Raw genomic sequence first — 12,357 nt, 5'->3', positions numbered from 1 at the left:
AAAAAAAAAAAAAGGAACAAAAGAAGAATCCCAATCGAAACACTAACAGCACCAAACAAACAGACCTGTCGGATCCGGAAAAACAGCCCTAATGCTCGCATTATGCCGAGCTCTCCGAAACGAGTATAACATCGCAGCAGTGACCAACGACATTTTCACCCGGTAAACACCTTCAACTATCGTAGAAAAATAAAAAAGATAAAAATGGCCCCGCTAACATAAAACTCTACCCCGCAACAGCGAAGACGCCGAATTCCTCAACCGCCACAAAGCCCTCGCGTCCAAGCGCATCCGCGCCATTGAAACGGGTGGCTGCCCGCATGCCGCCGTGCGTGAGGACATCAGCGCGAACCTCCTTGCGCTGCAATCCCTCCACAAGCAATTCCAGACGGATCTCCTCCTGATCGAGTCTGGCGGTGATAACCTCGCGGCCAACTACTCGCGGGAGCTGGCAGATTTCATCATCTATGTTATTGATGTCGCCGGAGGTGATAAGGTGCCCCGGAAGGGTGGACCGGGCATTACAGGGTCGGATTTACTGGTGGTGAATAAGTGTGATTTGGCGGATATTGTTGGCGCCGATTTGGGGGTGATGGAGAGGGATGCGGCGAAGATGAGGGAGGGGGGTCCGACTGTGTTTGCCGAGGTGAAGAATGGGAAGGGGATGCAGCATATTATCAACTTGATTATCAGTGCATGGAAGGGGAGCGGGGCTTATGAACAGAGTTTGGAGAGGTGGAATGCTGGGGTTCCCAGGGGTTCTGGAAGTGTGGATGAACAGTAGATTATGATCTATGGTTTTTCTCGTATGAGAGATGTTTATAAATGTTTGCTGGTGGTCTATTCACTACACAGAAAAGGCGTAAGCTTGAAAGAAAACTTTTTTATGAAATCCCATATTCCACACCCTTGACCAACGCCTCACAAATGCAGAGTTAATTCGTTCGTGAACAAAACCAATAAGAGCTGTAGCTCTTACGAGAGCATCGGGTATATGAAAAGCTCCTGACGGAAAGAAGCAAAAAAGCAATATCCATGTATTCACCGAAAGCAGTGACCGAACTAGATCTCCTTCTTGGCGAATCGGGCCAGCGCAGGGCCCAGGTCCTCCCGCTCGGTACGGAGCTTGTCCCTTGCACGAGCCTGGTGCTCTTTGCGCAGCATCTCGGCCTTGACCCGCTTGTCGTCGATGACGTTCCTGCGGCCCTTCTTCCGCAGGTACTTGCGCAGGGCGCTGTTGCGGCCGCGGCCACGGTTCTTGAGCTTCTCCATGGTGTCTTCGGGTCTGCGGTCGAGGTCGCGCTCTTCGCGGTTCTTCTGGTCGCTGATGGTGTCCAGCTTTCCGATGAAGGTGGGGTCCAGGGAGATCATGTCGGGCTGCAGCTTGTTGAGCAGACCCTGTACTTCGGCCTCCTGGCGCTGTCTCTTGTTCTCGTAAGGGTTGGCCTCCAGAGCGTCGAAGTTGGGTTCGCCGGCGCCGGGGACGATGATACTGGCGAAGCCCTGGTCGTGGGTGACGCCAAGCACATCCTCGAAGGGGCACCAGCGCATATTCTCGATGCGTTGGCCATCTCCGCCCCAAGCCATGTACGGACTCTTGACCTTGCCTTGGTCGGCGGCGGCGGCGTCAAAGAGGCCGCGCCATACGCTGACCTGGGTGCCCCAGCCAACGGCTGTCAAACCGCGGTCACTGATCGCAACGGAGGCGCCTGGTTGGTAGCATGAGTACGAATGCACTTCGCGGTACATGCGAATATCCCACACGTTCATCTTCATATCCTGGCCGGTTGAAACCATATACCGACCTGATCTATCCATCGCCATGGAACGAACCGGGCCTCGGTGGACGAGGGCCTTCACCAGCGCCGTCTGGGAATTAGGAGACCATAAGCTGACAGTTCCATTCTGGTGGCCGACATGAATGATAGCGTTCCATGGGTTCTGAGCCAATGATGTTGGAGCGCCCATACGGGTGGGCAGTTCGGCGACCATTTGTCCGGTGGAAGTATCGGTGTACTTGAGGTAGCCGCTCATTTGCTATAGTAATCATGGTCGTTAGACAAGCTTTACTGACCCGGACAGGGATGATACTCACAGCACTAGCGAGAAGGAAGTGGTATGGAAGAAATTCGAGGAAGAGCGGTTCAAGGTGCTTGTTGAGGCAATGAATTTCCGTTCCAGCTTGATCGTAGATGTAGACGTATTTCTTTTGGGCCACGGCGAAGAACTGGTTATTGTGCAACCACCGAGCATCCCGAACTGTCTCTCCCAGATTGAGCTCGCATCCTAGTCGTCCTGCACGCCAGTCCATTGTCGCAACATGTCCCTTCCGGCCAGCCAACAGTAGGTCACGTCCGTTTCTCGTATAGTCTGCGCGGTAGGGTCCAAAGTCGTTCAGTCGCAATTCGAAGCCCTTTTTCGCTGTCTCGATCCCAACGCCCTCTTTGATATCATCCTGTCGGACCTTGTATGTCCGCTCCAGCTCTGTTTCGGGTTCGAGGAATCCGGCTTCGTGCTCCAAGAGAATCTCCGCATCCTTTGCCTTAAGCGCAGCTTGTTTGAACTTGTTTTCGACGGACCTGAGATTGGCGCGCAGCTTCTTGTCCTTCACGGTTTGCATCGGAATTGCCCTTCCTCGTCCATATTTTTGTTGCGCTTCGATGAGTGCTTTATTCTCTTTGCGTTTTTTGTTGGCCGGCGCGACAGCCTTGGCTGACGGGTTATCCGCCATCTGTGGTGAACTACAGAAGAGTGAAGGCGAGGAAAATAGGTAAATTAAGGAAAGTTAAAAAGTGAAAAAATCGAGCAAAACAATCAAAAGTGTAAAGGTAAGAAGAAAGGTGTTGGAGCAACGATCCGGAGGTTTTGCGGGTCTTTCGCAGGAAAATTCATGCCAAGACTTTTTTTTCCCTTTCGCTTGTCCACCACAGCGGATTTTTTTTCTGCAAACTGACCGCCAGGCGATCTCATTGCCCACTGGGGACCTGCTGGGCTGTTTACTGTGTATCGGTTTATAATATTTCAGTTTCGCTTTTTATTTTACATTCTCTGTAAATAATTCACACTGGACTCTCTCCCCTTCCGTTTTAAAGGGTCCAGCGGTGCCAATTCGGCGCCCACCCAAACGATGCAGCACCATCACCGTTCCACCACCAAAACTTCCCACAAGCCATTCAAGACCAAGCATGCGTCTAAGGGTGCGCTGAAAGAGAAGGCGAAGGGTACGACGAGACCGCGTTTTCTACTGTACTTTTTTATGGTCTAGAACCTGTTGCTAATGCCTTGCAGGCAAAGTTGAACGAGGCGAGCGGGGCACGCGCAAGACCCCTCATCAACAACTGATGTCGAAGCTTGATCGGAGGAACCAAGCCCGCCAGAAGCAGCAGGTGAAACACCAGGAGAAGGCCCAAGCAACCAGCATCTTCTCCGGTCAGAATGGTGCTCCCCGTCATGTCGCTGTTGTGCCGTTGTCGGCCGACATCGATGTTGCCGCTATCATACGGTCCCTGAACGAGAGCGTGGACGTCTCTTGCGAGGTCTCCCCTGACACCATCTCCCGCGTGCGCATCGACCGTTTCCGACAGAGTGTTCAATATATCCCCGCGAAGTATGATTTGATGAATGCGTTGGATGTGTGTCGAATGGCGGACTTTGTGGTCGTGGCTCTTTCGTCGGAGGTTGAAGTTCAGGGACAAGGCGAACTTATCCTGCGCTCGATCGAGGGCCAGGGTATTTCCAATGTCCTTGCAGTTGTTCAGGTATGGGATTTCATCTGTTTCTTAGCGTTCATGGTACTAACTAGACTGCTTAGGGACTTGATAAGATCAACCCACCCAAGAAACGGCCACAGGTCGCCTCTTCGCTGAAGTCATTCATCAACCATTTCTTCCCATCAGTGGAGAAGGTTCTCTCTGTGGATTCCAGACAAGAATGCTCCAACGCCATCCGTTCTCTCTGTACCGCTACGCCGAAGGGTATCCGCTGGCGTGATGAGCGTAGCTGGATGCTCATCGAAAACGTCTCCTGGCCCGAGACCAACTCAGAAGTTGTGGATGATGTTGTCGTGACTGGCGTTGTACGTGGAAGGGGATTGAAAGCGGACCGTTTAGTCCACATCCCCGGCTGGGGTGATTTCCAGATCGACTCAATTACAGCGGCCCCATTGCCGCAAGCACGAGGCAAACGCGACGATACTATGAATGTTGATGAGACCGAAACTCCCCAAGTCTTGGATGCCCCAACTGCAGACATCGATGATCTGGCTGTTGTGGCACCGGAAGAGATCGAAATGGAGGATGATGACATGGAAATCCCCGAGGAGGAACGGAGGGGTGTCCTACTTGATGAACATCATTACTTCTCAGACGATGATTCTCACATCCCTGCTAAACCCAAGAAGCTACCAAAGGGTACATCAGAGTACCAATCTGCATGGTTCTTGGACGATATGTCCGATTCCGGATCAGACATCAGCGATGGAGAGGACGAGGAGATGGCTTTGGACACAGCCGGAGCACCAGAAGACGGTGTCTTCCCAGACAACCACGACGCGATGACGGAAGCCGGAGCTACCGAGTACCCCCAGTCAGAGATGTTTGTTGACCCATCACCCGAAGACGAGGAAAGAGACTTGGAGGAATATCGGGCCAGCCGCAGAAAGGAAGCCAAGGAGGATCTGGAATTCCCCGACGAAATCGAACTTCACCCTAATGTTCTTGCGAGAGAACGTTTGGCACGTTTCAGAGGTCTGAAGAACTTCAAGTCCAGTCCCTGGGAGACAAGGGAAGACCGACCCCATGAGCCAGAGGACTGGCGTCGACTGCTTAAGATCATTGATTACAAGGGTTCCAAGAACAGGACGCTCAGGGAGGCCCTTGTCGGTGGTGTTAACCCTGGTATCCGCGTGGATGTCCACCTTCGTGCTGTGTCAACATCTCTTCGCAACAAGCCACAGCCGCTGTGCCTCTTTTCTCTCCTCCGTCACGAGCACAAGAACACCGTTGTTAACGTGAACATGACTTTGACCTCTAACATCGAAGAGCCACTGAAGTCCAAGGAAGAGCTCATTGTTCAGTGCGGACCCCGCCGCCTGGTCGTCAACCCTATCTTCTCATCGAACGATAACACCCCGAACAACGTACATAAGTTCGACCGTTTCCTCCACCCTGGCCGCAGTGCCATTGCAACATGGATTGGACCCCTTACCTGGGGCGCCGTCCCTATTCTTGTTTTTAAGAACAAGTCCGTTCAAGACCCAGAAGTCATGGACGGAGACGACCAACCAGATGTCGAACAATTGGAACTCATTGCAACTGGCACAGTCGTGGCACCCGATACGTCCCGCGTTGTCGCCAAGCGCGCAATTCTCACCGGTCACCCATACAAGATCCACAAGAGGGTGGTCACGGTACGCTACATGTTCTTCAACCCGGAGGACATCAACTGGTTCAAGGCTCTCCAGCTGTGGACCAGGAGGGGCCGCAGCGGTTTCATCAAGGAGAGTCTGGGTACCCACGGTTACTTCAAGGCCACCTTCGATGCCAAGATTAACCCTCAAGATTCGATCGGTATCAGCTTGTACAAACGAGTCTTCCCTCGGAAGGCTCGCACTATGGAAGAGGTTACTGCTTAAGGGTTTCTTGTGTTTTTGCCGCTGGGATTCAGGAATTGATATGGGCGGTTTCAAAGGGAAAGATGATATGATACCACAAAGTCGGTTGCATGAATTGACGATTCTCACCTCTTGAAAGATAGGGGTGTTTCAAAAGCATTAGGATTTCTTATAGATTTCAATAACTAGATCAGGTCAAGCTTTAATGAGTTACGATCTTTCTTTTTCTGATATCCGGTTTCCTCGTATGGGTAATTGAATGAATTAGTGGCTCAGTAACACCCTATCCGAAATAGCTGAAATATGTATATTCACGAGCAAGCCCAAAAACCAAGACACGTAGCGCACCGTAAAACTGAGGTACTGATCATGATAGCAAAGAACATCCAAACAAGTGGCGAGGAGCGCTACTTCTGAATTTATGTGGGGAGGTATGTGTGAAACGAAAAAGCAAAAAGAGATACGGATATAGCTATCTAAGAGAAATCTTCTGCTTGCTCCTCGATATTGTTCTTGATACGGAGGAGCAGGGTTGTCTTCCATTTGTCCAACTTGCTCAGCTGATCGAACTGGTAGAGCTTGTCGGCGAAGGCCTCCTGATCACCTTGTTCAATAGTTTGAACGAGGTCAAGAAGCAATTGGTGCTCTCTTGTTGAGGCGAAAGTGTTATCAATATCACGGTAGTTCTCAAGGGCGCGGTTGGTGGCAACCAGATCCTAAACACGGTTAGTATATATTGCGCATCTCAAAGGAATGATTGGGACGCGGACATTAGTGGCCAAATGGCAGATGCCGGCCTTAAGGAAGTAATCTTTAACGGACCACTTCATCAGGTTATTAGAAATGGACGAACGGCCGATTCTCTCGTAGTGTTCGATAGCTTTGTAATAGTCGCCTTCCAGGGCGGCCAAATCAGCAGCTTTGAGATAATGCTTATTTGCAAGGCTAATCAACCAGGAAAATTAGTAAGTAGCATTGTGGAAGGATGGGGGAATAACGACATACGCTTCAGCGTTATCACTGTCGAACCACTCAGCAGCTTTCTCGTAGGCTTCTAGAGCCTTCTTCTGATCACCTAGTTCCACCTCATACACCTCTGCCAAATACTGCTGCTGAGTGGCAGCACGACGGAAGTTGCCTTTTAGTACATAGTGTTGGATAGCGCTTGAGAGAACACGGGTGGCATCTTCAGGGTCCGACTTGCGGTAGACCTTGAAGGCCTCTTGCAACGAATTGGCAGCGTCATCAGGCTCATTCAGGTTCTGTGTTTGGATAGAGGCAGCCTTTTCGAATGCTAAACCGGCTTCCTTATCTAGATTCCCATACAGGCGCGGGTCAATATCCTGCACGTCATAGCACCGAACATTAAGCAGTGCGGGGGAGGGACGCACTCTGCTTCTGAACTCGGAATGCATTTCCAGCTTGCGTGTACAAGTCTGCTGCGTTTTCGAATTTCTCTGTCCGTCCACCAAAGAAGCTGAAACCACTGCTGGCGCCCTGCAGCGCTTTGTCTGCCTGTATGTGACCGTGGGACATCAGTGATCGTCATTCCGGGGTAGGTAACGGTTTTGAACTTACTTTCTGGAGCAAAACACGAGGGTCTTGAGCCATGTTGGATAAGCTGTGTCGGCCCTAGTAACAAAATAAAAGAAATCCACTGGAGGTCAGTTTCCGGCACTAGAGGCTAAAATTTATCAGGGGGGGCTGTGGCGTTGATAGATAGAATTATATAGTTAGGCTGAGGGGAATCGGAAAGATGGACGAGGAGATGATCTGCCGCCCGCTCACGTAGGCGGTGGGCGGGTTTGCCGTTCAATTTATTGCTTCATCTCAATTTCAATACATATTATCTGCACTAATGTTCCTTTTTCGTGACCTTTTGCCCCTAACCTCGACTGGGTTAGCTCTTCCAATATCTATTCATTGAGAGCGTTCACAGCAATAATTTATTAGTTTAGCTTCGGGTATCTGATTACACGAAAATCAAGGTACAATGTTTTGTCTACTCTCCACGGCTTCTCAATTGTCTAGACGGATCAGTCCTCGGACTTCGCGACTTTCCAACCTGGCTGATATCCGCGGAACTCGTCTCTACAGCTCTAAGCCCAAGCATGTAGATGTCGATGCGCTACTTGCTAAGCCATCCTGGTCTGTCCGTTCTCTCCTTCCCGACCAGACCGCGAAACAATCGTTGCCGTCAGTTACGCCGGCGCAACTCCACCACCTACTCCGCCTGTCAGCCCTTCCGCTGCCATCTACCAAAGAGGAGGAAACTAAGATGCTTGAGACCCTTGAGTCTCAGATCCATTTCGTGAAAGAGATACAGCGTGCCGACGTGACGGGTGTCGAGCCGCTGCAGAGCATCCGGGACGAAAGCCCCGAGGCTTTCAAGGAGAATACAGTTGGACTGGATCAATTGAAGGACGCTCTAGCCAAAGAACGAGTGGTCGGCCGCAACAAGAGGATCCAACGCGTCGAGTCCGAGAGAAATGATCGTCCGGACGGAGATGCTTGGGACGGAAATGCCCTTGGCTATGCTTCCAAGACGAAGGGTAAATTCTTCGTCGTGGAAACAGGCAACTAAAAGATTGCCCAGTTGACGATGAACCGCGGATCTCTCTATTCTTCCTTTGGAGTGCTGGTGAGCGAGGCAGCTGTCAGTGAAGGTGAATGACAGTGCTACTCTGGGCAGCTGAGTCAGCAGCCCAGTGACTTCATCGTCCTGAAGGCGTCAACGTTACATTCTTTGTCAACTCGAACAACCTGTCGCAAAACCCTCTGTGGCTGGTTTGTCCAACATCTAGCCATAGCTAATTTTAACCGGCTCCATTGTCCATCTTTTTATCAATGTGGAAGAATTTTAAAGAGAAACATGCCAGCAAATTCGGGTCGACCGCCCCTGCGGCTCCGAAGAATGACGGTAACCAAGACCTAACAACTATATTGAACCGGTCCCAACGGGCAGACCTGACAATGCTGGTTGCTGCGATTCTGGAACAAATGAGAGCTACAATTGAGCAGAATTTTCATGATTCACCGTCACATAGTCATCAGCCCTCTCCTGACCGCAAAGAAAACGATTCGTCTTCAATATCACATGATCAGCAAGGGAATCCGACTGACCGATCCGACTTTAAACCTACTGCGCAGGACCTGAAAGCCGAGGCCACATCGCTCACAAGCTTCGATGACTGGAGGGACTCGGTTATCCTCCGGATTGGTGAAGTTGTTAACAAAAGCGATGACGACGACGACGACGATGATGATGATGATGATGATGAACAGCGCGCCAGTACTAGCTCGCAAGCTTCTCAACAACAATCTCCTGTAGTTCCTGAAGACCAGGGCTCATTGGAAAAGCTGCGTGAGGTCTACCCTCCCATGGAAACTCCTCTCCTTCAGCTTCCAGAACCCAAAAGACTCTTGATTCTCCATTCACTGCTTCTATTGTTGCTCAGCCTAGAGCATTACAATGCTCGCTCACGAGTATTGATGCTGTACGTCGCATCTAGTCTACACCTGGATGTTAAGATCCTCAATGGTGATGAGGTCAAAGTAGCACGTGTATTACTTGACACTGCCCTTGAGTTATCAAAAAATGCGGAAACACAAAATCATGGCAAGAAAAGCGACTCTTCGAGGAAGTGGAAGGTTGGTATAGCTTCAGTCGCCGGAGCAGCGCTCATTGGCATCACTGGTGGACTTGCCGCGCCCCTAGTTGCAGCTGGACTGGGAACTGTCCTGGGGGGTATTGGACTTGGTGCTACGGCAGCTGCAGGGTACCTGGGTGCTCTTGCAGGCAGTGGTGTCATTGTTGGTGGTTTATTCGGCGCTTATGGAGGCCGAATGACTGGGCGCATGGTGGATAAATATGCCCGTGAAGTGGAGGATTTCGCATTTCTGCCCGTCCGTGGTTCTCGTCAGAGACACCAGGATGAAAAAGAAGCCGCTAAGCAGGATCACAGACTACGAGTTACCATCGGTATCACGGGTTGGGTTACAGAAGAAGACAATTTTATCGTTCCATGGCGTGTCATTGGCGCGGATTCCGAGATCTTTGGCCTCCGCTGGGAAACAGAGCCGTTGATGAACCTCGGAAATGCAATGGATCTCCTGGTAACAAGCGCTGCATGGGCTGCCGGTGAACAAGTCCTGAAGAAGACGTTCTTTGCATCCCTCTTGAGCGCCGTGGTTCTGCCTCTAGGCCTGCTCAAGGTTGCTCGTGTAGCCGATAACCCTTTCAGCGTTGCGAAAGTTCGGGCTGACAAGGCCGGGGAGGTTCTTGCCGATGCCTTGATCAACAAGGTGCAGGGCGAGAGATCAGTCACTCTTATAGGTTACTCCTTAGGCTCGCGGGTGATCTTTTCCTGCCTCCAGAGCCTGGCCAAGCGCGGCGCATACGGTCTCGTGGACTCTGCAATTTTAATGGGCTCAGCGACTCCTTCTAATACCCAACACTGGCGCCGTATGCGAAGCGTAGTCAGCGGACGACTGGTCAATGTTTACTCAGAGAACGATGCTGTGCTTGCTCTATTGTATCGTACCAGCAGTCTTCAACTGGGCGTTGCGGGGCTACAACCCGTCCAAGGCGTAGCCGGTGTTGAGAACTTGGACGCCAGCGACATCATCAGCGGTCACTTGCGGTACCAATTCCTGGTCGGACATATCCTCGGCAGGATCGGACTGGAGAGCATTGATGTTCGTGAAGTGGAACGCGAGGAGGCTGCACTGGCCGCGAAGGACCAGAGACAAGAGCAGGAACGGATCCGAAATGAGCGACGGGCAGGTGTTCAAGGTAGTGACTCCGCACAGCAGAAGTTGGAGACCGGCGAGCTGAAAGATGAGGAAACTCGTCTGCAGAAGCAGGTCGAAGAGAGAACTCATGAACGTCTACCCTTGCGTCACCATGAGCAGGGGCGCCAGGATCTCCATTTAACTCATGATGCGGAAAGGAAATAAGCGCTGAGGATTCTGAGCAAATAGCGTTGGCATGTGCGTTTGGACAAAGTGATTTCTGAAGTGAGTGCCAAGGAGCAGAGCAGAGATTCCCAGCTGCGTACGTTATAGATCACCAAGCATCAATATATGCTTCATCTTGGGGAAAGCTATCTTTCCACCATTTCCTGTTGTTATAAATTCACTATAATATTGCATGTTTACATAGAGTACCGCATCCAAACAGAATAAATCCATTCTGTCCCGGGCTAGGGTATACAGAAACATGCCGACGTTTTCCATGTAATCGTAGTGGGCTTCTCATTGGTGCTTCATGGGCGTTCTTCAGAAAACTGGGTTAGTTAAGGTCAGATACCGTGTAGGCAACTTCCATGAAGATGGGTTTCATCGTGGACGATATACTGACGGAGGACGGGATGGAGAACAACCCCGAATGTAGATTCCATGAGATAATTGGAATGTAGGAATGTCTCCAGTTAATTTTCCGATCCAGCCGTGAAAAGTACTCGGTAATTAAGGATGTCTCCCCGTGTATGCGTGCGTAGGCTCTGCTATTCCTCGGGGCTGCTAGAACGGGCTGATGGCGAAAGAAGGAAAGGTCACGGTTTCTAAGAAAAACAAGAACTATAAAGTCAACTACTTCTGTGTGTAAACGGGCAAATACGAGAAAGGTTTGGAGCCCAGTGTGAAGGAAGCGAAGGAAAGGCTGATTTCCATTGTTTTCCAATTGATTATTTCGCTGAACCGTACGGACGAGATTGAGATGTATGAGCCCAAGGGTATTTTCTGATCAAACAGCTCAATGTTGTCGTTCTTTGTGGGGTACTCTTTCAGTTGATATAAGTCATATTCGTCTAACATCCGTTCAACTCATCCGCCGCATCTGGGAGTCTCTCATTGACAACGTGTCTGGATCACCCACCTTCGGACTCCTCCATGTCTCCGGGGATGATCTCGTGACAGGGCTTCTACTGATGCCTCGTGCATCATTTATTGTGTGTTTTATTCACGCAAAAGGGTTCTATCCCACTCTAGAGATAGAGTCTATTCTCCTGATCTTTAATGGATGTAAAGGCTAAAGACATTCCATTCTAACTATGGATGAGTTGCGCAGGCCTATGGGTGCTCTAGTGAGTGAATTTATTCTTTAGTTATGTCTTGAATATCCCTCTGACTGAATAGAGGTTGTGCCCCTGGGAGTTTACTGTACCCACAATGAACCTGAAAGCTCTACAGACAATCTTTCCGTACCCTATCACAGTATCGGATTACCTGCTGACAGCCTAGGATTTGCTTTGCCCCAGCTCAGCTGTGTTACGGATCTTCTAGCATTCAAGATTAACATATAATGAGCCCTGACTAACTTCCGACGCGAAGGCACTGTCCATTCTGAAGACCACATGGCATCTGCCACCCCACAGGATAGAGAGACAAGAAGACAAAGGGATAAAAATAGAACTCATATTCTGCACATTTCTAGTCATGCAACCTGCGTATTCCTTCTGCTATCAGCTTTGTTAGTGATATCTAGTGGTGTACTACACTGTGTCTAGCATTCCAAGCAATAGCATCTAAGTTCTGTGACCTCTGTAAGCTCTTAATCCATTCGACTGCAGAGTATTGTTAAGATTACGACCTATAGCAATATGGCAGAACTACTTGCAACTCATCTACCGGCAACTAGAGCATTTCGAGACGGTACTTCCCTTCCGGATTTGATCGTTGCGCTTGTTACCTGCATTGTAGGTTCTACCCCGAGGATTGCTCCGTTCTGATGGTTAATGTTTGTC

The 12,357-nt window shown here is 50.3% G+C and overlaps 6 protein-coding genes across 6 annotated transcripts; 4 read left to right on the top strand and 2 right to left on the bottom strand.

The window, feature by feature from the left end:
- On the top strand, positions 1-923 carry BDV38DRAFT_37303 (urease accessory protein UreG). Its single transcript, XM_032063249.1, has 2 exons — positions 1-162; positions 241-923. Exons 1-2 carry the CDS (start codon positions 92-94, stop codon positions 782-784), a joined length of 615 nt encoding a protein of 204 aa, XP_031907059.1. The 5' UTR covers positions 1-91; the 3' UTR covers positions 785-923.
- A 139-nt stretch (positions 924-1,062) lies between these two features.
- Positions 1,063-2,731, bottom strand: BDV38DRAFT_289130 (WDR46/Utp7 family protein; the record flags this gene model as incomplete). Its single annotated transcript, XM_032061186.1, has 2 exons — positions 1,063-2,037; positions 2,096-2,731. 2 exons carry the CDS (start codon positions 2,729-2,731, stop codon positions 1,063-1,065), a joined length of 1,611 nt encoding a protein of 536 aa, XP_031907058.1.
- A 222-nt stretch (positions 2,732-2,953) lies between these two features.
- On the top strand, positions 2,954-5,797 carry BDV38DRAFT_37305 (small subunit rRNA maturation protein TSR1). Its single transcript, XM_032063250.1, has 3 exons — positions 2,954-3,221; positions 3,289-3,758; positions 3,812-5,797. The coding sequence occupies exons 1-3, from the start codon at positions 3,128-3,130 to the stop codon at positions 5,630-5,632; spliced, it is 2,385 nt and encodes a 794-aa protein (XP_031907057.1). The 5' UTR covers positions 2,954-3,127; the 3' UTR covers positions 5,633-5,797.
- A 51-nt stretch (positions 5,798-5,848) lies between these two features.
- On the bottom strand, positions 5,849-7,404 carry sec17 (alpha-soluble NSF attachment protein SEC17). Its single transcript, XM_032056381.1, has 5 exons — positions 7,190-7,404; positions 7,003-7,126; positions 6,617-6,923; positions 6,382-6,556; positions 5,849-6,327 (listed from the first exon to the last, which is right to left on the bottom strand). Exons 1-5 carry the CDS (start codon positions 7,220-7,222, stop codon positions 6,088-6,090), a joined length of 879 nt encoding a protein of 292 aa, XP_031907056.1. The 5' UTR covers positions 7,223-7,404; the 3' UTR covers positions 5,849-6,087.
- Positions 7,405-7,444: 40 nt separating this feature from the next.
- Positions 7,445-8,327, top strand: BDV38DRAFT_37281 (uncharacterized protein). Its single transcript, XM_032063247.1, has one exon. The coding sequence runs from the start codon at positions 7,605-7,607 to the stop codon at positions 8,193-8,195; it is 591 nt and encodes a 196-aa protein (XP_031907055.1). The 5' UTR covers positions 7,445-7,604; the 3' UTR covers positions 8,196-8,327.
- Positions 8,328-10,621, top strand: BDV38DRAFT_37282 (DUF726 domain protein). The gene has a single exon (XM_032063248.1). The coding sequence runs from the start codon at positions 8,459-8,461 to the stop codon at positions 10,568-10,570; it is 2,112 nt and encodes a 703-aa protein (XP_031907054.1). The 5' UTR covers positions 8,328-8,458; the 3' UTR covers positions 10,571-10,621.
- Positions 10,622-12,357: the final 1,736 nt, after the last annotated feature.

The sequence above is a fragment of the Aspergillus pseudotamarii genome, assembly GCF_009193445.1.
Source record: "Aspergillus pseudotamarii strain CBS 117625 unplaced genomic scaffold BDV38scaffold_132, whole genome shotgun sequence".
Lineage (NCBI taxonomy): Eukaryota > Fungi > Ascomycota > Eurotiomycetes > Eurotiales > Aspergillaceae > Aspergillus > Aspergillus pseudotamarii.
This window is presented reverse-complemented; position numbering and strand designations above follow the sequence as displayed.